This window comes from Eleutherodactylus coqui, chromosome 5, assembly GCF_035609145.1.
Source record: "Eleutherodactylus coqui strain aEleCoq1 chromosome 5, aEleCoq1.hap1, whole genome shotgun sequence".
Classification (NCBI taxonomy): domain Eukaryota; kingdom Metazoa; phylum Chordata; class Amphibia; order Anura; family Eleutherodactylidae; genus Eleutherodactylus; species Eleutherodactylus coqui.
This window is the reverse complement of record NC_089841.1, coordinates 92,924,880-92,948,183: the sequence shown is the minus strand read 5'-3', so window position 1 is coordinate 92,948,183 and position 23,304 is coordinate 92,924,880. Positions and strand designations below refer to the sequence as shown.

The following is a 23,304-nucleotide window of genomic DNA, read 5'->3' as shown; positions in this document are numbered from 1 at the left end:
GTGATTATTATTGGTGCCTCAGACATTGCCACAGGTGTTCTTACCATAGGATACCCTGAAAACAGCTGAAAGCAGCCTGGAGACTTCTTCCTTTGCCGTTGGTTCTAACCTTGAAAGTGAATGGGTGATGAATGCAGTGCTAAGGAGACTGGGATCTGGGGTAGCACGCAGTTTTCGGAGATTTCTTTACGCATGTTGTCAAATTTTTATTTTCTATGAAATAGGCAGCTAGTTCTCCAGCACTCAGATCCGTCATGGGGGCCTGTTCTTTGGGGCTGAGGAGGGAGTTGAAGATATCGAAGAGTTGTTTGGGGTTGTGGGATAGTGAGGAGACAAGTGAGGTAAAATCTTTTTTGGCGTGGTGAAGGGCATGACCTATATCGTATGAAAAAACGGTCTGATGTTTTGTATATCGCTGTTATGTGACCCATTGCATTCTCAAGATCCATGATAGTCTGCTTAGAAACCTGATTTTGGTGTCGGGAGTCTTTTAAACTGTATTAAGATGTGAGGCGTTGCTACAATGTGAACATATAGGACTTATTGGAGGTGTCAGCAGAGCACGTGTTTCATTTCTGCCAGGATGTAGAGTATTTGCAGTGCCTGCACTTTTCATTGATTTGCTAATCTACTTAACTGTTTGAGAACTAGAGGAAGACGCACACTGCAGTGTTGGGATGGTATGCCGCAGATTTGTCACAGCACTTTCTGTGACCCCCTCAGTGTGAATGGGATGGAACTGGCAGAAGTCTACAAACAACCTCCTTCAGATGTAATCCGTTATTTTCAGTCATTTCTACAACAAATCACCTTAGTGCATCTTAATGTATTTGCTACCATGTTACTATGAGTTTCGGTTCCAGCAACAAATGATATGCATGCTATATTGGAGAAAGGAATGACATATCTGATGCATTAGTCAAGAATGTGTTCCTTGTAGACTATATAGTAGAAACAACTGATTGGGAAATGATGTTTTTTCATACTAGAAGGAATAACTTGCATGCGACTGGCTGCAAATGGTGCATAATATATAGGACTGGGGTTGGGTCATTATCTTCTGCTTTCTGAACTGACATTTACCGTCAGAGCGTAAAAAAAATGCCATCGGCACTCGGCTGTTTCCATCAGTGCCACAGACATTGAGTGGAGCCGCAGTACCTGTTGGACAGCTGCTGCATTCAAACTCTTGCTACCTGTGGTCTTGTGGCTGGAGTCTGCCATTCTGCAGATTGGTACAATCAAATCCCCACTAATCTCAAATCCCCACTAATCTATCATAAGTCACCTGTCCAGTGAATGGGGAATAAATGCTTTAGTCAGGAATATTCCTTTAATGCTTTGGCATATCTCTGGGATATGAGATCAGGGAGTTTGTGACCTCTGGGAACCAAGGAACAGAAGTTCCCTTGGCTTTTTATTTCAGCAACTTTGAAGGAAGTGCGGTCCTAAATTAGTGCTCTAGCCTTTTAGTTATCCCAGATATCCTATCCCAGTTGATCAGTAAGTGACTGTTGTATAAAGTGGACACACATGATGTGGATATTTTCGTTTTCCACTTTTGGCTTGATTTTAATAATGCAACGGTGAATTTATATAGCATCTACATTATGCAATTAAAAATTACATTGCACGAATATATTGCTCATGACTACATTTAGAAACCTAATTCTTTAATGCTCATCATTTTATGTTATTTTCTGGTCACTGAGAGACTAGTTGTTGTTCCAACAATTTGTGACTCAATTATTACACATTTTGCCAATTACTTAAACTGAAAAACAGGATCTACCCACATAGTTCCCTGGATACATTTAACCAACTCTGTTGTAAACCTATTAAAAGTAGGAAGTCACTTTGTAGAAACACATCCTGCGGTTTACAACTACATTTTAATTCACATTTTGGCAATGATGTTCCTGTGGCTCAGAGCTCTTCCCATTTATAAGAAACGCAGTATGTTAGGCTGAAAAAGGACATGTGACCATCTAGTTCAGCCTATTACCCTCCAAATGTTGATCGGGTAAAGGCAAAAAAAAAAAACCTCAAATGAGATTCTGTAATGGGGAGATGTATTTGCATTTATCAATGTTAAACCTCATTTACCACTTTTCTGCCCAATCCCCCAACTCATCCAGATCCATTTTCAACCGCATTCTGCCCTCTCTTTTGTTAATTACGTTACTTAGTTTTGTATCATCTGAAAATATTGATATTTTACTGCACAATCCTACAACCAGGTCATTAATAAGTATATTAAAAAGAATAGGGCCCCAAACCGACCCCTGTGGTACCCCACTAGTAACAGTGAGCCAATCAGAATGTGTACCATTAGAAAGCAGAGGGTGGGTATTATCATTGAGCCAGTTACTTACACACATTTTCGCCCAGACCAAGCATCCTCATTTTATATACCAGCCTTTTATGTGGCACAGAATCAAATGCTTTGGAAAAGTCCAGATACACAAGATCCAATGACTCTCCATGGTCCCGTCTAGAAGGTACCTTCTCGCAGAAGCTGATCAGGTTGGTTTGACAGGACCAACCCTCTCATAAACCCTTTCTGATATGGAGTTATACAGCTTTGGAAAAGTCCAGATACACAAGATCTAGTGACTTTCCCCGGTGCAGTCTAGAACGTACCTCCTCGTAGAAGCTGATCAGGTTGGTTTGACAGGGAGGGATCTCTCATAAACCCGTGCTGATACAGAGTTATACAGCTATTTTCCTTGAGGTCCTCCAGGATAGCATCTCCTAGAAACCCTTCAAACATTTTACCCACAATAGAAGTAAGACTTACCGACCTGTAGTTTCCAGGTCCACTTTTCAACCCTCTTTATAATGATTGGGTCTGTTCCACTGATGGTGCCAATATTTAAAGTATCCTTAAATATAAGAAAGTCTGTTTATCACATTACTTAAATATCGCGAGAATCCGTATCACCGCCCAGCACCGGCACGTCATACACTGTACTGCGCATGCGCAGCGGCTTGCCAGACATGACACTCGTGGTGGATCTGGAGAGTGGAGTATGGGGTCTCTGGGGGGCACAGAGTCTGATTCCACTGCAATATTTTGCAGACAGAATCCGACCCGGCCGTGGGCATGAGTCCTAATTCCTTAATTCCTGTAAGGTATGAACTGCTCACAGGGATTTAAGATGTGTTGAAAACTTTCCCATTTATTGTCCGTACTTTCATTTTTGAGGACATTGTCAATAGATTAAGGGCATCTCTGAGCTGATCAAACTTTGCCTTCCTAAAGTTTTTAGTGTTTTCGTAGCTCCCCGATTTAAAACTCCTTTTTCAAAGCGAAGTGCAATTTTATTATATTATGGTCCTTCTTTCCCAGGTGCCCCCAACCCTTCTTATTCTGTCAGGCCTGTTGATTGATTCATTTTATGTCCAAAATGGCCACAACTAATTTGCTTTTGAGTTCCACAGGTTTTGACTTTCCAGTTTATATCCAGATAGTTAAAGTCAACCATAATTACCTCATTGTGATTTGCTGCTTCGTCTATTTGCCTCTGTATTAGATTTTCAGGGGCTTCTGTTGTATTTGGTGGCCTATAGAAAACCCCTATGAGGATTGTTATTGTTGTTCCCTCCATTTATCTCTACTCGTAGAGTCCACAGGTTCATTTCCCTAACATATATCTTTTCGGAGTGTGGGCTTTAAACAGGATTTAGCATAACTGGGGAGCCGCAGAGTTGAGGAACTGCTGGTCTTTTAGTTTTGTGCAAGAGGGACCCGTTGACAGGGGTGTCCTTAATTCGGATAACCCCTTTTAGGGTAAGGTCACATGAAAACTACTGCCGTGTGGCTTTGAGCGCAGATTGGCATGGTTTGCAAATGAATTACTAATGGCCACACGGTTTTGTGGGTAAAAGTATGCTGTCTTTAAAAGTCAATTTGAAGACTGTGTGATAAAACTTTATATTGGTGCTGTTTTTGGCTGTTACAAGTGATTTCACCTTTTACTGGATAGATCCTAGATGTCACCTCTGGGATCCACACCTGTTGGGTGATCAGGAGTCCACTAATTTCCACTTGCTACATTCACCATGTACAGTACTTCAATGGAGACAAGCATGCATGCAAATGCAGCCACTTTTCCATTAAAGTGTAGAAACCTGGAATATTTTTAATGAGGATCAGGAAATGTTGACAAGTAGCTACAAAGTGGGCCCCCAAATGATTTTTCCTGGTGAGTCATGGCACTCCATTCTGACACTGTTATATACTGTGGATATGCCATAAATACAGAAGTTGGGCATACGTCAAAGTTCTAAAGGATCACAATCCTTTATAAACTGATTTTAGTGGTTGTCCGTGACCCGTTTGTTATAGCTCCCTTTTGATATTTGGGGTATATTCACACAAGTGCTGTAGATTTGTTGTTGCAGATAAGTCACTACATTTTACAGAGCAAGTGATGTATATGAGATTTCAATATATCTCACCTACACAATGCAGAAAAGTCCACTGAGTAAATTGAGCTGTGGTGCAGATATTAAATGTGCTGCATGTCAATTTATGCGGGGATATGTAATACTGCTGTTAAAGAAATTCTGCTCCATGTGGATGTAGCCTTGGGGTACAATGTTGGTGCAGATCTGTGCCAAAACCCACATTTGTTACATGCAGATTATGGTGCTAATTAAGGGCGGGCTCACACAAGCGTAGTTCATTGTGTGCTGCCTGCGGGAGACCATAATCTTGCATACTTGCCGTGTGCCGCTAATCGCCATGCACCATCTAGGCATGTGTGTGCGCAAAATATGTGACAAGATAAATTATTCTGCAAGTTTGCTTGTGCATGTATTTAGCATTCGTGTGAGCAGCAACATGGCAGACTATGGCAGATTGCTGCGGCGCAAACCCAGCGCATGTAATATGGCCACAGTCGTGTGAGGGTGGCCTTAGATGCAGATTTCACCCCTTATTTGACATGCTGCAGATATAAAATCTGCACTGTTGACTCAACAGTTGACTTTCATCCCTCCGAGGTCAGTAAAAGGAGTACCCAGCTTGGTGGTGGGTAATTAATAAATTGCCTGAAAGTGCTGGGGAATACATTGGCGCTATGCAAATAACAAGATTTATTATTTTTAGACCCTAGAGTGAGGATCCTTATCCAAAGAACGGGCACCATTTAGTGACCCAATTTGATAAAAAAGCATTAGCCTTTTTTTTTTTTTTTTTTTCCTTTTTTTAAATACAGGGGTGTCTCTTTAAAAAAAACCTCTTACAATGCAAGAGTTTATCAGGAATTTTCAAACATTGATTTCAACACATTCAGAGCAAAATCACTTGCTCATCATTTGTAGAAGATATTGTGATGGATTTATTCCTAATCCCACTCTCTTTGCTGTTCTTTCCTGAGAATGCCTTCGGCAATGTTTAGAAATAAGGAGAAGATGACAGTTACTGAAAAGTTCGGAGGAGTTAGGGTGAAGTCACTGGGATTTGGTGAGATAATGGAAAGATTTCATGTTGATTATATATTGACTAAACCTAATCACCACTCAGTAGGGGGACTTGAGTTTGCCTAATGGCCGTAATGTGTTTCTTCAGTGACATAATTGGACTACAGCTGAACCATAATCCACTCCATATGTCTTGTAGTGCAGGGGAAAACCATCGCTATTTAAACCATAGCGTAGCAGGTCGGAGTAATGCCATCATCCAGTCATATTTTCCAGAATGTTGATAACTGCCCTCCCGAGAGCACAGAGGTCGCTCTGGTCATCATACGCTGTGATATTGGGCCAGTTCTTTCACCAGAGCATTCCAACTGCAGCAAATAAATGTTCTTAATATGCAATTTGTGTCAATATTCTTTATACAATCTACGGTATATCAATTCCTTGTGTTTTTTAAGATCTCTTCTTGCCGTCATTCAGTCGGAACCCTCAGTTTCCTTCCAGTGGATACTTGTGCTGATCATGTGATGGACAAATGGGTGCATACTATGGTTACAGTATGCATTAGAGTTGTATATTCTAATACACCAATCACCTGTGTGTCCATCGTGACAATGACAGATTATTATTTATTTGGAGTAAGTAATGATGTTGTGGATTTAAAGTGACCCTCCGGTTTCAGGATAAAATTTAGTTGATGGTGGTGGGGTATGTTGTTCTTCTCTGTTGTCCCCCCAACCCACCAGTTTCTGGTCCTGTTTTTGGCTCTCCAAGGTGGCCGACACAATCTTCAGACTACTTAATCTTCACAGTGCATTGTTAGACTAATGCACTATACATGCTCTCTGATTGGCTAGAGCTGCTCATGTGATCAGCACTGGCCAACTAGAGCAGTGCACAGTGTGCATTCAGTAGTTAGAAAAATTGTGCAGACTTCTCAGATGGCTGAAAACAGGGCTGGAAATCAGTGGATTAGAGAGGCAGCAGAAAACAATTAATGTAGGTAATATATTTCCCTCTCCCTCTTGGGACAGAATTTTGTCCCAAAACTGGACGGTCACGGTTTAATGACTGAAAACTCAGATCTTAAAGGACATCCGTCAGCGTATCTTCAGCTACTAAACCAGTAGGGCAGCAAAAATGCTGACCCGAAGGGCATGCTAAACCTACCTCCTCATTGCTCAGCTTGCAGCAGTAACCCTGCAATTGGCTCTTGATTCCACTGCTTACTATATGTGAACTAGGTTAGTACTGTTCAATGGGTAACCCATTATTAGCAAGTGGTCCTAGACTTTTCTCATTATGTGACTCTCAACCTCTCCCCCTGGTTTTTCATTGATGGCTCAAGTATGATGCTAGCGCCCAATCAAGAGCCAGGTTGAGATCACCTAAAGTCCAGGACCACTCACTAGTAATGGACTGCCGATCAGTCCATTTGAATCAAAATTACTGCTGCAGGCTAAGCGACAAGGGAGGTAGGTTTAGCATGTCCTCTATATCGGCATTCTTGCAGTACTACTGGTTTAGTAACTGAACATTTGCTAATAGCCATCCTTTTTAAAAATCGCAAAGAATAAATTCAGAATTGGGAGTGATGGTAGGTTTCTGCCACAGCAAGCTGCCTCTCAGTTAGGCACAAAGCTGCTTTAAACTATGCTTTTTCTAAACCGGTACTTACATTAAAGTAGTTTAGGTTTTTTGTTTGTTTGTTTTTTTTTTTTTTTTTATCTGGTTCACAATTGAAAATGACACAGGATTCAAGATGTGCTGCTGGTCCTTCTACAGGCGCTCTTGGCAAATGACCAATTCTATTAGGGAAAGCCATGGGCAGCCACACGTTTCCCAGACAGTTTTACGCTTCCCTCAGGGCTCTCACCCACTGGTGTTTTTTACTCCACTGCGCTGCGAGGGTAAAGGAAAAGTCTCGCAGCGCAGTGTGAGAAAAAAAACGGCATCACGCCGGGATATCGCCAGTCTCTTGAATGGGGCCAGCGGCAGCAGCGCTAGCCCCATTAAGAAGAAATGGAGAATGCCGCGGACTTCTGCCACAGCTGTGACAGCTGTGGCAGGAGCTTCCTTCATCCCCGCGGGGACAACGGGGATGAAGGAATCCTCTGCCACAGCTGTGACAAGCTGTGGCAGAAGTCCGCGGCATGCTATCCCATTGCTTTCTGGCAAGCCTCGCAGTATGATTATCGGGGAAGGGCTTGAAATATAAGCCCTTCCCCAATAATCATCAGTAAGTGGTAAAAAAAAAATTTTTTAAATTACTTCCCTCTCCGTCGCTCAGACGCATCCTCCGGCTGGCTCCCCGGAACTGCTTTCCAGCACTTTCAGCAGGCGGGGATTCAAAAATCCCTGCCTCCTGAAAGGGCTGTGCTGATTTTAGTTTAGTGCTGATGTTTAGTGCTGCCTTTTCAGTGCTGTGCTGAACGCTGTACAACGTTCCCATTAATTTTAATGGGTCTGTTCACACAAGTGTCAAAATGCAGCATCTTCCCCGCTGCGCTTTGACAGCGATGCATGTTCTATCTTTGGCCGTTTTCAGCCTTGCGTTGCCCATTGAAATGAATGGGCAGCGGTTTTAGTGCTGTTGAAATTGTGACACAACTTGGTACCATGTATTTGGCAGTGCTGAACGCAAGCACTTGCTGCACAACCTAAAAAAAAGAAAGAAAAAAGAATACTCGCCTAGCTGGCAGCAGTGGGGTCCCTGCCGCTGCAGGGCAGGCTTCCAGGCACTTATCGCTGACAAAGCATCTGTTGATGTTGATTGAAATCTCCGCCTCAGCTAGAGATTGCTCTGATTTTGTTCAGGAGCATCGACTCCGCCAATTGGAGTTGGCGCTCAATGAATGGCTGTGATTGGTGCATCCAGCACTGGCTGTGATTGGCTGAGCCCGCTGAGTATCAGCGGGCTCAGCCAATCAGAGCAATCTCTTGCTGGAGGCGGGTTCTTCAAAAATTTAGGCGTGTGCCTTTCTGAGGGTCTGTATGCACGTTGCTGAATTTCTACTATTTTAAACAGGTTCTCTCACAATCTGATGAGTTTTCTAAAAATCAGAGTCTCACAACATGTTTCAATAAGCTGACCTATGCAAAAATGAACTAGCCCCATTGCATATATTTAGACTCCTCCTTCCCTGCGGTGTATAGGCTGTGCTGAACTCGTACTGGGCATCCTGGTTCCCAGACATGTTACTACTTGTATACTACACTTCGTAGTAGCACACAGCATGTGCTTTGAGTTGCTGGCACCTCTTTAGGCCACTCTCACACATACGTTCACAAAACAACGTGTTCGAAATTGCGGCACTTTACCGCGATTTCGAGTGGTGTTTCTGAAAGCATGTCGCAGCGCTTGACTGCGTTTTTAACGCACCCCATCATTGTGATGGGTCATGCGGTGCGTTAAACATGAAAATGCACAAAAATAGAACAAAGTGCTCAAAAATCGTGGTGTTAAAAACATTGCGCTCAAGCACAGTCTGTGAGACCCCATTGAAATCAATGGAAGCATTGTAGCTTGATTAGTACGGAGTTTGTTTCAGATACAGAAAGTAAAGGGGCTGGAGATGTGCACGGTATAGCGAGGAGGAGAGTGTGGGATGCTATACACACAGACAATAGTCAGATTTAAGCCATATAGTGGCTGAATTGGTATGACTGCAGGGGGCGGATGATTTAGGCTAGCAGGGATTGCAGTCGGTAGGACAGGGAGCATCTTATCCCTGAAGAGGTGCGTTTTTAGAGCACGCCTGAAGTTTTGTGAGTCATGGATTGCCCGGATAGTTTGGGGTCTGCGCGTTTTGAGGATTGGTGCTGCTTGGAGAAGTCTTGAAGGTGGGAATGACAAGTATGAGTAAAGGGGCGCTTAACCTGATTTCGTTAGCAGAACGACTGAGTGGTGGATTGAGATGAGAGATGCAATGTAGGGCTGCGCGGTGATGTGGAGAGCTTTGTGGGTGAAGGTAATGAGTTTGAATTGAACTTTGTATTTAACAGGCAGCCAGTGTAGTGACTGGCACAGGTAGAGGCTTCCGAATAGCCCCTGGACAGGCTGCTGCATTCACGATGGATTGGAGAGCAGTGAGTCTGGCACTAATCAGCAGCGAGTTGCAATCAAGCTGAGAGTGGATGGGGGCAACAGTGAGCATTTTTTAGCGTGTCCTCTGTGAGAAAACGGCGGATTCCTGCAATGTTCTTGAGGTGCAGATGACCTGTTTGAGAAAGGGATTGGATATAGGGCGTGAAGGAGAGATTGGAGTCGAATATAACCCCAAGGCAGTAGGCGTGCTGTCTGAGAGTTATGGTGGGGCCACACACTGAGATGGAGATGTCAGGTTGAGGTCGGTTAGTAGAGGGCGGAAACAGGAGTAGGTCAGTTCTTGAGAGGTTCAGTTTAAGGTGTAGAGGAGACAGTGTTAGAGACAACGGACACAGTCTGTGGCGTTCTGGAGGAATGTTGCTGTGGTGTCACGGGAGGAGGTGTATAACTGGGTGTTGTCAACATAGAGATGGTACTGAAAGCCAAATCTCCTGATGGTTTGTCCAATAGGGACTGTGTAGATGGGGGTGCCCCAGGGCTCGGTCCTCAGCCCTCTCCTCTTCTCCAATAGCAAGGGGAAGAGGAGAGGAGGTAGAGCCAGTGAAGGATATGCTGAATGAGCTGTCAGGAGAACAAGGAGGAGAACAAGGAAAGAGCAGTGCTATACCAATAGAAATAAAACCAATGAATGTAAATGATAAAATACAGAAGCAATACAAAATGTAATAGCTTTCCATAGACTAGAGTGGGCATATTTTTCATCAAAAATTGGAAAGAAGCAGCAGATGTTCTCAGAGCTGGCTCTCTGCTTTCTGTATGCAGATAAGCTCCCATCTTTCTATTCAGTCATTATCTCCCACGTTTTTCTCGCATCTTGCCTGGCAATAGCTAAAAAATGAAAATCTTCGGAGGCACCTTCCCTTAGCAAATGTATCAATTCCATTAATCTTGTGTATCATTTGGAAGAATTGCATTCCTATAGATATGTCACTAATACCTCCACACTTTCTTCCTGGACAGTACCTTGTCAAAAATCCTCCCAAGTCGTCTTCCTTGATCATATGCATTTCTGTTATTAGGTTATATTGCCAGCTCTGGGTTTGCAGGTCTTTTATTCTGCATAGCCCTTGCCTTTTACGTTCTTCGTTTTTTCCCCCCCATTTTTTATTCCTAATATCTATTCATTTCATTATTGGTTTATAAATGACGGCATGCTGCTAAGGCTGGTCTCACACGACCGTATGTGTAAAAACCCTGTAGGGTTTAACTGCTGTGGAGATGGTGGTGAGCTGGCCTACCGCTGCGTATGGCAGCTATATTGTACTGCGTATCACAGCGTATCTCGCATGCGCTGTCACGCGCATTCTTCCGTTATTTTAATTTTATTTTTTAAATTTCCCACGTAGTTGCTTCGTAGCAAGGCGTATATATGCCGCCGATACGCAATGCAATTGCATATGGGTGGTGTTGATTGCGCGTCTATAGAGAACAATGGGCTCTCACTCATGATCTATGGTAAAATACAACATGCTGCATTCGTTTTTGCACTTGAGTATTACCCAATGCAAATGTGAGTGAAACAGCGTAAGGCAAATGTATTTGCCTACAAATTACCACATATTACACGCTCTAATTATACGCTCGTGTGAGCGCAGCCTAAGTTTGTGCCCTGGACTAAGGTTGTTTACCTCTCAAGTTTGCTTTCTTATTTTAAATGTTATGTTCTGTTTCTTACGTCCAAAAGTCGGGCAGAAAGCGGACAGAACCCATTATAGTCGTCATGGGGTCTGTCTGGCACTGTTCGGTTCCGTCCATTGAAGAAGTCGTTCAGATGCAGGATTCCTGTTTCCTGCTCTCCGAACTGAGCAGGAGGGGCAAACCCCGACACAGGTGCGTAACCACCCTTTTAACCCTTTCCAATCCAATTTGTATCCTGGTTTTTCTAAGGGGCTTACTCTTTTTCTGCTGTTATACAATGGCGCTAAATGCTGGCTAAAGCCAGTACTGCATGAGGTGACACGTTGGATAGGCTCCGACAGCAGAGAGGATGGCAATATACAGTAAGAGAACCCCGATGGCCGTCTTCCAACATCAGAGCTGTACAGCCTTAAATCATTATGTCTTCACAGGTCAGACAGTGGATTGGAAAGGGTTAAAAACAAAAGTAGCGGATGTTGAATATTTAAAAAAAACGTTTTGTTTTTTGTTTGTTTTTTTTAAAAAACCCATTATAAAAAAAAAAAAAAAAATGCACATGTGACTAACCCTATAGATTTTCATTAGCTCCGTAATATAGTCTGCACAGCACAGATTAAATATTGCAATGCGCTTGTCTGAAAGCGGCGTTAAAGGCAGTGTGGAGGAGATCTCTGGCAAGGTTCCTGGTATTTGTCATCTTGTTTATTTCTCTAAACTTGATGTCTCTTTGAAGTAATTCCATAGTAATTGGGTTCATTTCTGAGCTGAATGCACCATTTCTTCCCGTTAGAGTTTTATTGTACGCCTGTGCAATGCTTGCCATAAAATGTGCACTCTGAATTGGATGAAAGCCCCGCTCAAAGCATGACTTCACTCTCCAATATCACATTTCTAGAAATCTGCAACAACATCCATATTTAGAGCCTGACATTTAAATTCTGTTGCCATGGGACCCTGCTGCAGCAATATGTCTCTGGCAGCTATATTTTGTATCGTACACCGTATAATACGTTATCAGATACTGCAGCTTCATAAGCGCTTCAGATGTTTTCATCATAGAGAATGTTGTTTTCCTTCAAATCGAAGAACTGCGTTAGATAAACAGGATCAATTGCAAAGCTATCGAAAATGATATGCATGTAAGGGTCCTTTCATACACGTTGGTTACCGGGCCGAGCGTCACTCCAAATACTTGTTTGAAGAAACAATCTGGCTTTACATCTCCTCGCATGAATAGGGGAAGACAAGCAGCCGATCAATGCTGTATGGGGCTAATGATCATATTAATGATTGATCGTCCTCCTAGAACAGATCTGCCCCTGTACACGGAGGTAACAAGTACTGATCGACGTGCTCATTGTTATCAGTGGCCATTAGCGCAGGTAGATACCAGTGTAGAAGGACCATTGGGCTCTGACTTTTAATGAAGGTCCACTGTGGTGTCCAGGGTTGCCAACTGTCCAAAAATTCCAGGACTTTTGGATGGTTGAATTCAATAGGAACTGTGGCTGTAGTACCAACAGGGCTGCCTCAATGTCAATAGTGTTATTTGCTTCCAGCTCTGTCCACACGGACAGCAGGCTGGCAGTCAAATGTCCATTAGGGATCCCAAGCAGCAGATCCCCGCCAATCAACTATTGATGATCATCAATGATAAAAGTCCTGGGCAACATTTTTAATAATAGGTGTATTTGCAATACTAATCTGAGCCATTGCTCTACAGACAGAGCTGTCTAGTTCCGTCTGTGTCTACAGTTATGGCAATACTGGCAAACAACTGATTGGTGGGTATCCCAAGTGGTGGACTTTTTCCTTCCTGAGGTCATTGATAGAAAAGTCCTGGAGAACTTCTTTAAATGCACATTTTCAGCAAACTTTTCATTGATTTTTAACATAACAAAAGCCTTTGAAAAGTCAGGTTTTAATGTGTTAAATGCACAGTTGAAACAAAACTTTAAGTGTCAACTTAACTTAATAATTACTACAGCTGTATGTTTGAAAGTACTCCCAATATACATCTAACATCTCTGTGAAGTTCTCAGTTCACACTTTACAGGATATGCTACTGTAGAATTGTAATTTTCGAGATCCTCGTCTATCTGTGAACCACGGTCTGTCAATTTCCAACTGCTACATTCTTAATATACCTCAGGGGAGATGTACAGGTGGTGTAAAGTGTAGCATGACACTTACAAGCTTAAACTGTAGCGCAGAACTTTTTTTTTTGCCTCTTTCATTAGCTTTTGTTGTGCCAAGGTAGGGTAACTTGTTGCAGCCAGCTAAATTTTGCTAAATCAGTATTGCACATAAATGACATTTCAGTGTATGGTGTCATAAAATTTACAAATGGGGTGAAAAATACTTGTATGTAGCTGTACAGTGCCCCCTCCCCCATAAATTTTACTGTTGGGTCCTAGGCACCCCAGTCCATCACTGGACTTGCCTTTACAAAGTTCGAAATTTTGATAGTTGGAGCTCCAGAATCTGACTACAAACCACTACTTCCTCACCATGTCTTGTGTTGTGAGTTGGAGCTCCAGAATCTGACTACAAACCACTACTTCCTCACCATGTCTTGTGTTGTGAGTGGCAGTTTGAGTCCCACTGTCGATTCTTTTCTTCTTTTTTTTTTTCAGCAGAATGGTCTGTTTGGAGCTTTAAATATTCATAAATTGTGTGTATACCAGTGAGTCGCGAGTCTGGCTTATATCCCTATCTTGAGGCTTGCAATGTACTTATTTACATGCAGTGTTTGAGTTTTTACAGCTCTAGGTACACACTTCTGCATAATTCACAATAAAAAAATCATTGTTCTGCCCATTGTTTATCAATCTTACAGAAAAATCCGGAGCAAAAAAGGAACACTCTATTTTTGTGTGGTTGGTTTGTTCGACTATTCCATAAATAATTGAGCCCCAGAATGCAAATCTCTCAGGGTTCTCCTCTCCTCTTCTTCATATAGATCATAACACATTTAATAATAACCTTTTATGTAAGGCCAACATATTCCGCAGAGCTTTAGAAATCGTGGGTAGCCTACACAAAATAAGTCCTAACCTACTGTAGTAAACTGATACGAAGCTTGGACAATAGGGGTGAGGACTGAGGATCCTACTCACAAGAGCTTACAAATTATGAGAAAGTATACACATAGGGTACTATACATATATACATAAAGCTGTGCGTGTCGATCACCAGCCATGTATATGTATGAACACATAAGAGGTGCAGTGGGGAATACAGTGGGAAGAATGGTGTCAGGTTTCCTAGGGAGAGTATAAGGGCAGGGTAGATGGAGAAGAGTTTAGTTTAGGGAATATGATGGGCCTCCCTATAAAGATGGATTATTAGGGCACATTTGAAGCTGTGGGTGGAATTCAGAATAAACCTGATTTCCGGGAGTAGCACATTTTACATATTGGAACGGAATCTAGTCTAAGATTTTTAGTAGAGTGGAGAGCATGGGTAGGGTGGTAGACCGAAATGAGAGAGGAGATGTAGGGTGGTGCAGCACCGTGGAGGGTCTTTATAGATGAAAGTGAAGAGTTTAGGGCCGGCTGTACAAGACAGTGTCAGATTCCGCATGCGGGAGCCCGCAGCAGAATTCGACCCAGTGCCCAGCTGGTGTCTGCGTGTACCTGTCATTGTATCTTCTCTTTATACTGCGGATGGTCCACACAGTTCGCCGTCAGACATGCGAAGTTCAGTTTTTGTTTTTTTTTTTGTTTTTTTTAACCCTGCTTTTCCCAAGTCATTGCCTAGTGATGACGCGGAATCTACAACCTTTCCACAATGTCAATTGTGGAAGGACTGCAGGTCGAACTACTGGCAATGAGTTCAAAAATAGAGCATGCTGTGATTTTTTTATTTTTTTTCCTTTTGAGTACAAAATCACAATTGATTTCCGCTCGTGTGCAGGAAAAAGCGTTTTTTCATAGCCTGCTATGGACGTTATTTGCTGCGGAATCCGAAGGCAGATGCCCACTCCAAATTCCTCAATGCAAATTTGGTCGTGTGCAGCCGGCTTTAATTATATTCTATATTTAATGGACAGCCAGTGCAGTGCCCAGAATGGCTGGGTAGGCCTCAGTGTAGCAACTTGACAAGAAGACAAGCCTGCTGGATTCAGGGTGGATTGGAGAGGGGAGATGTTGGCGAAGGGAAGACTGATCAGTAGTGAGTTGCAGTAATCAAGCCAAGATTGCATATGGGCAACAATAAGAGGTTTTTGCTATCTCCACAGTCAGGAAAGGGCAGATTCAGGAGATGTTTTTGAGATGCAGGTGAAATGGGTGAGGAATAGAAATGAGCGAGAGTACTCGCTAAGGCAAACTACTCGAGCGAGTAGTGCCTTATGCGAGTACCTGCCCGCTCGTCTCTAAAGATTTGGTGGAAGAGATCGGGGAGGAACGAGGGGCGGGGGGGGAGATCTCTCTCTCTCTCTCTCTCTCTCTCTCTCTCCTCCTCTCTGCTCACTCCCGCAACTCACCGCTCTCCCCGCCGGCACCCGAATCTTTAGAGACGAGCGAGCAGGTACTTGCATAAGGCACTACTCGCTCGAGTAGTTTGCCTTAGCGAGTACGCTCGCTCATCTCTAGTGAGGTAGTGATTGATTCTGACCCTTTTTTCACTCTCCATTTTCAAATATGACCTCAAGACAGCGGGTGTGCTGCTGAGGAGTTACGGTGGTACCGCACGGAGTTTGAGATACCCGGTTTGGGTGGTTGGCATGTTCTGTAAACACAAACTTCAGTGTTTTGAGAGTTTCAGTTTTAGAACGAGAAAGGACATGGTTTTAGAGACGGCAGACAATCACTGGCATTTTGTAGTAGCGAAGGTGTCATGTCATGAGGAGAAGTATATAGTTGGATGTTGTCAGAGTAGAGATGGTTCCAAAACTCAAATGGCTAAGATGCACAACACTTGAGATTACAGGGCTCAGGGTGATCAACTGATCACATAAAGTCGCATTCTTAGCACACCTTGGCAAATGTCTGATGTGGCCATGGGGAAGCCAGGGTGAGCCTGAGATTTCCCTTGCAGCAAATCCCAAACAGACCGCTGGAGATGGATAATTTGCTTATAGGCAAAAAGGCTGTTATATCACATCCCTATCCTACAGATTATATACTTTATTGAAATACTGTGTCTAAAAGAAGCTTAAGATCTTAAGGAACAATTGAAATTGTGGTTCAGCCGTAAGTCATAAAAAAAAAAAAGAATTCTATGCAGTTGGCTCGCATTGTCCTCCTATAGAAATCCTAATAATAAGATGGTTTAAAGATGCCTGCAGTTTATTTGATTAGGATTTTACAGAACCAGGCGGCACTTTTATGCTGGTTGTAGTAAACCTTCAGTTTTGCATTAGCTACACTAATGCAAATGCTATGTGGGTATTTGAATGTACAGTAGTTAGTGGGGGACGCTTGAACTGCTGGGAACAGAGAGCATCAGTTCCTTTTGGTGTTTTTCTTGTACTCTGGCCAACACATTGTGTTAAGTGCTGTTGAGGTGCTCTGGCTGAAAAAGTAGAACTACATCAATTACTGCTCAGCAAGAAAATAAGAGGTACAGTCAAGAAACAATGACTTTTCAACATGAAAAGTTTAAAGGTACATCATCCGGACAGAAGTCTTAAAAACTTCATTTTTGAAGACTCTGGGATAATTATTCTTGAGGCTGTGTTCACGTTTATAGGTTACAGATTTATTCTGTGGCTGCAGCGGACAAATGTTTAATATTTCAAGAATTTTCAAGTTCTAGTTCAGAGATTTAGTTTACGTTTATATTCATAAAGTACATAAGTGGGAAATAGTAAATGTGAGAGAGATAACCTAGTATAATATAACATATTAATGTGTGAACAGGGACATGTACAGTTGGCCTATGAGGACGGACGATTAAACTAGCAATCGTTTGCACCCCATAAGCCGCTTCTTGATGTTTTTGTGGTTGAAACTGGAGTACCAGGAGGAAACCCATGCAACACATAGGTGGGGGGTACTTTCATGTTAACTGAAACGGATCCTACTACTTTTTCTTTAATGTTCAGGGATATTATGAAATATGGAGAAAAAAAAAATCTGAGGCCTCTGAAGATTAACCCTCTCCAATCCACTGTCTGACGTCTAAAGACATTATGATTTAGCTCCGATGTTGGAAGACGTCCATCGGGGTTCTTTTACTGTATATTGCCAGCCTCTCTGCTGTCAGAGCCTATCCAATGCGTCACCTCATGCAGTACTGGCTTTAGTCAACATATAGTATTGTTCTATAACAGCAGAAAAAGAGTAAGCCCGTAGGAAAACCAGGCTACAAATTGGATTGGAAAGGGTTAATATGATATCCAAAACCTCTTACATTCTGCTTGACACAAAAAAAAAACAACTTCTGAATGCTTGCAGCTTAAAGTTCTATGAAATATGTCCTCCTCCTTTTAAAAACCCTTTAATTTCCCTTCTATCTTTAGGAGTCCAGTGGGTGGTCCTACTTGGTGATTGACAGTTATCTTTATACACAGCCATACAAGGAAGACTATTAATCACTGATAGGACCGCCTCCTGGACTCCTAGCTCAGAACGGACAAGGAATTTAAGTGAATAAAATACAAGTAATGCTGAATCTTTTTCCACAAAAGCATATATCAATCGGCTGAGGTTCTTTGATCTATAACCTGCTGCGTTGAAGATCAGACACCATGTTCAATTGTCTCATGCAGACAACTCATATGCACTCTTAGGGCATCTCAACACCATAGAGGAGGGCTTCCCCTTGGGACATCTTTTTATAAGCCAGGACAGGGCGCAACGTTATAGGAGTGGATCCCTTTCTGGAAGACACGAGCAATCTTTGTAATACATGGATGGCCATCCATCCTATTGGTGCCCTTTAATACGTCAACTATAAATGTCTAGCCAAAGAAGGCGTCTCTTGGCAAATATCAGCTGTTTGCTGGGGTTTTGAATCCACGGCAATCCTGTGACTCTTTCTGAAAGGGATTGTCTTGTCTCTAAAAAAAACAACCCCATTTAATAAATTTCGTTTTCTTAAAGGTAAAGACGTGCTTCAAAATGGCCTATTCTCATTGTAATGTCTTATTATGTGAGTTTATGGATCTGCAGGAATCAGTTGCAGAAAATTCCATCACGGCTTGGTTTTTATGCTGTACTACATGCCCTCTGTGCACGTCTGGCTACACTTTCACCTTCTGTTATTCCAGTCTTTAAGATTTGGCTGAGCAATATAGAGTTTTTACAGGCAAGACAAAACAGTAACCAGCAGAGGACAAAAACTTGAAAACACACAAAGGGAAGTGTTTAATATAAATCCAAACTTGTGGCCAAGTCCAGGTCCGAGCAGGAAAACTCCACATCGCTCTCTGGAGCTTTAGAAAGGATGACTTTGTAATTGGCACGAGTAACTATGTAAATATAGAAGCCATTTATTAAATAGAGCTTTCTTTAATAGTGGTCTTCCCTGTAATTATGTGCGTCTGACTCTTTCTTTTCTTTCTGCTTTCAGCAATCGTGGATGATGAAAGGCTTTCTGCAGAGGAAATGGATGAAAGAAGGCGACAAAACATTGCTTATGAGTATTTATGTCACCTAGAGGAAGCAAAAAGGTAACCAGTAATCCATGGATTCTTAGTTTAATCTACTGTATGTTTCTAGGCAGCCTGTAGGCATGCAGCTTCAATCAGCTGTTATCCGTGGGGAAATCCGCAGCTGGAGGGGAAGTGTAGTAATAAATGCCTGCCAAACCAATTGAATCAATAGATGTCCATATGCTCCAATATGGACAGGGGTTGTCTTCATGAGACAATCCCTTTTAAGGCTCTATTCATATTCTCACACGGGTAGTACTACACTTTTTACCAATAAAAAATACGGAAACCTTAATAGAAACTTGACTGCCTTCATTATGTCATTAGGATCCATTAAAAATGATGTCCAACACCCCCCCCCCCCCCCCCCCATTAAACGAAAAACCATTTCAATCCACCAAATTGGGGGCAAGTATCTAATTGGTAAGGGTCTGACTACTGGGACTGCCACTGATTACAACAACGGGATTTCCAAGTGGCCCCGAATGAATGGAGAGATCATATGTGTGCCCTACTGCTCCGTGTTACTTCATTAGGACTGCTAGAGACAGATGAGCCTTTGTACTGTATCTATGGCTGTCCCATTGAAATGAAGAGTGGTAGTCCGCATATGTGATGATAGTTTATGGTATAAGGATTTGGTCACATACTGTATATGCTGCTTTATATCCCTTTGCATGCTCTCTCATGATCATGTGCTACCCATAAAGTTGTACCCCCCTTTTGAAATTTGCATCTATTTAACTTGCTTTCAAAAAAATTATAAAATACTGCCCTCCCCTTTCTTTCATTTCTTTTCTGATGTTACTATTGAATACCTTCCATTGTGAGGTAGAGAAGCCATTGATTATATTCATTGTCTCTTTATCACCCATGAAAAGAAAAGGTATAACATGATGCCCATTGAGATCAGTGGCCATCCGCTGTTGATAAGTGACCTCCAAGTCCTCCAGTGCCTAGAGCTGTGTTTGATGTGGTCTTTAGCTGATTGACCGATACCCAGATAGGAAATCCCCTATCTGCTAGCAATCATTATAATTATCCCTGTTTCCTGGAAACTAAGACAGGGCCTTATATTAAATTTTTGCTCCAAAAAGATTTTACTTTTTTTATATGTATAGCTGCCTGGACACTATTTAAATTGACTTTTTTTATTAACTGTAATTAAGGCTAATTTTTGAAGTAGGGCTTATATTTCAAATATCCTCAAAACTTCAGAAAAAATCATGCTGCATCGTCACCAATTCTGAAAAAAAAGCTTATTTTCGTGGGAGGTCTTACTTTCAGAGAAACTGGATATGTGCCACTTTCAGTCAGGCCTTGTTGATGATGGTTTTGTGTAGGGTGACTTTTAACATGTGTGGGCCATACATGCGATATTGAGCAGCATGTGGCCCACACTTCATTTCGTAAAGTAGTAATTGAGTAATTCCCCCTTCTCTGCTCCAGAGGTAATGAATACTTTGAAACCTGCTCCATTTCAACCCTGCTGCTGTAGAAGTAAAACAGAATGCCAAATGGAAAATTCCTTCCCTATATAGTGTGCACACAGTGATAATGTAGAGTGGTATAATAACCATAATAATTTGGCCTACAGTCAAGTACTCCGCTCCCTAATTTTGTGGGGTTTAAAGAGAAAATTGCCTAGAAACTCATTCATGCACTTTTTTATGTATCACTGGCTGATGATTTCACTATAGACCTTTTCTGCTTATAACCTTGTAGTAAAAGGAATTGACGGACTTCACTAAATTAAACTATGTAGGTCATAACTTTCATCCCTGTGACTGCAATTGTTACACCCCCAGCTGCAAGGAACACCTATCCAGGGCTTATTCTACAGCACTGCCTTTTTGCAGTAGAAGCCGTCTGGTATTGATGTTCCCTGCAGCCCTGAAGCCCCAAAGTAAGCAAACTGTATGATGGGGACATCTCAAAGTCCTTTTTTAAAATTGTTGTCACAGGTTTGCTTTGCAAGTGTATATAACTGCAAGGTTAATTGCAAAGAAAGAAATGTGATAGATCAGCTTTCTCCCACTTGACTTGTACAGGTCCCTTACAGACCTTTGAACTTTTTAATTGACCTGTGGTGGGTGGTTCAGCAATTAGTTTCTAGTATGATCACATTTACTTCAGCAATGTTAAGTGAATTTATGTAATACATGTATATTTAACACCTTCCTATAATAATAAAACTTTATTTGTATAGCGCCAACATATTCCGCAGCGCTTACATAGAGAGGGGGAATACAGAGAGACAAAAAAATACAAACATTACAGAACCACAGTTACATAGTAATCAATTGATGGAAACAGGGGTGCAGGTCCTGCTCCAACGAGCTTACATACTACAAGTAATGGGGTGATACAGAAGGTAAAGGGGCTGGAGATGTGCACGGTATGGCGAGGTGGAGAGTGAGGGATGCTGTACACACAGACAATGGTCAGACAGGAGTGGTTTATGATGGCTAGCGGGGATTGCAGTCAATAAGCCAGGGAGCATGCTATCAGGTGGAGTACAGAGGGGTTTGTTTAGGGAATGCGGTATGCCTCCCTGAAGAGGTGCGTTTTTAGAGCACGCCTGAAGTTCTGCAAGTCCTGGATTGCCCGGATAGCCTTTGGTAGTGCGTTCCAGAGGACCGGTGCTGCTCTGGAGAAGTCTTGGAGGTGGGAATGAGAAGTTCGAATTAAAGGGGCGCTCAGTCTAGTTTCGTTAGCAGAGCAGAGAGCCCGGGCTGGGTGATGGATTGAGATGAGGGAGGCAATATAGGGTGGTGCTGCGCTATGGAAAGCTTTGTGGATGAGGGTTGTGAGTTTAAATTGAATTCTGTATTTAACGGGCAGCCAGTGCAGTGACCGGCACAGGGCAGAGGCGTCCGAGTAGCGGCTGGACAGGAAGATGAGCCGGGCTGCTGCATTCAGGATGGATTGGAGAGGGTAGAGTCTGGTGCCGGGGAGGCCGATCAGCAACGAGTTGCAATAATCGAGCCGGGAGTGGATGAGGGCAAAAGTAAGCATTTTTAGCGTGTCCACAGTGAGAAAAGAGCGGATTCTTGCGACGTTCTTGAGGTGCAGCTGACATGTTAGGGCGAGAGATTGGATGTAGGGGGTAAATGATCAGAGTATTCCTTCCACAGGACATATATTTATGTCATGGGGGGTGGGGTAGGTATGGAGTGGGATTGGGAGCCAATTACTCTCCATATAAGGAAGCTGTTGACCCTTTAAATGTCCAATCGGCATTCGGGTGTAGCCAACCGCATCCAAGGTGCTGTTCGGTTGTCGTGGCAAACCAGGGCCCTCTGAAGACCCCCAAGCCTGCCATGCATCAACCCTTCCTTTTCTGATATTTAAAGAAAAAGAATAACAAGATAAAAACCGAAAACATATCTGGTATCGCTGCGTCCATAAATGTCTGATCTAACAAATGATATATTATTTATCCTGCGTTGTAAACGTCATCAGAGAAAAAAAAAAAACAATGCTGAAATTGCGCCTTTTTTGCTCACCCTGTCTCCAAGATAAAATATAATAAAAGGGCATCAAAAAGTTATATGTGCTTCAAAATGGTACCAATAGAAACGACAAGTCGTCCTACAAAAAGGGAGCTGCTACACAGCACTACTGACAAAAAAATAAAGTTATGGCAGTCAGAAGATCGCAATAGAAATGTTATATATAAAAATATACCAAGATGAAAAATGTATATTTTAAATTTTTTTTTCCCCCCATATCATTCAACTTAAGAAATCTTTTAAAATGTTTAAGTACATTATATGGTACACTAAATACCACTAAAAAATACAAGTCAGACAGTTACGTCGACCGAGAAATAAAATGTGTTTTTTTTTTCTTGTTTTTTTTTGAAAGTTGAAAGGAGAAACCAAAAATCAATTTAAAAAAAAAATAAAAAATTGGGCCACGTCCTTAAGGGGTTAAAAAGATTTTCCTGATGCACCTTCTTCAAAATTGCTGCATTGGAAAAATAAATGGTTATTACTTACATACCTTAAATGTGCTGACTCCAACAGGGAGGGCTGGCAGCACTGGATTACTCTACTAATCTTTGCTTGTATTTTTATGGTGTTTAGTTTTACTATCCTTTGCCTCCTACTCCATGACTAGGTCATGTTTCTTCAAGGTTGTTGTGAAGGTTACCTTGAATGCTGCTATGAACTGCCTTCCTATTATATTGCTTTCTAAGTTCTTCTTCTGTTATCATGGCTTCACACAAAGCATTCTTTTGAAAAACTCTGTGTGGTAATTTTTGATACAGGTTTTGAGCCAAAGTCAGAAGCAAAAAGTGGGAAGTATAAAGGAAGGACCTCTACTTCTTCCTGCTGGATCCATTTCTGGCTTTGACTCAAAAAATTTGTCCCAAAAAAATGTAGTGGTGTTTTTGTGTGAAGCCATCCTTGGGGTACGTTCCTACATTGCGGATTTGCTGCAGATTTTATAACTTGAGGGTAAACTGCCGGCGAATCACGCCCTCTGAAGCTTTCCATAGCACTGCTATGGAAAGCGCCGG

The 23,304-nt window shown here is 42.2% G+C and overlaps 1 protein-coding gene across 2 annotated transcripts in view; it reads left to right on the top strand.

The window, feature by feature from the left end:
• IQGAP2 (IQ motif containing GTPase activating protein 2) overlaps nt 1-23,304 on the top strand; it is a 297,963-nt gene that overhangs the window by 68,549 nt on the left and 206,110 nt on the right. For both annotated transcript variants that reach the window (XM_066602868.1, XM_066602867.1), the window contains exon 2: nt 18,695-18,794. In XM_066602868.1, the coding sequence (XP_066458965.1) occupies nt 18,695-18,794 (100 nt within the window). The remainder of the gene's footprint in view (nt 1-18,694; nt 18,795-23,304) is intronic.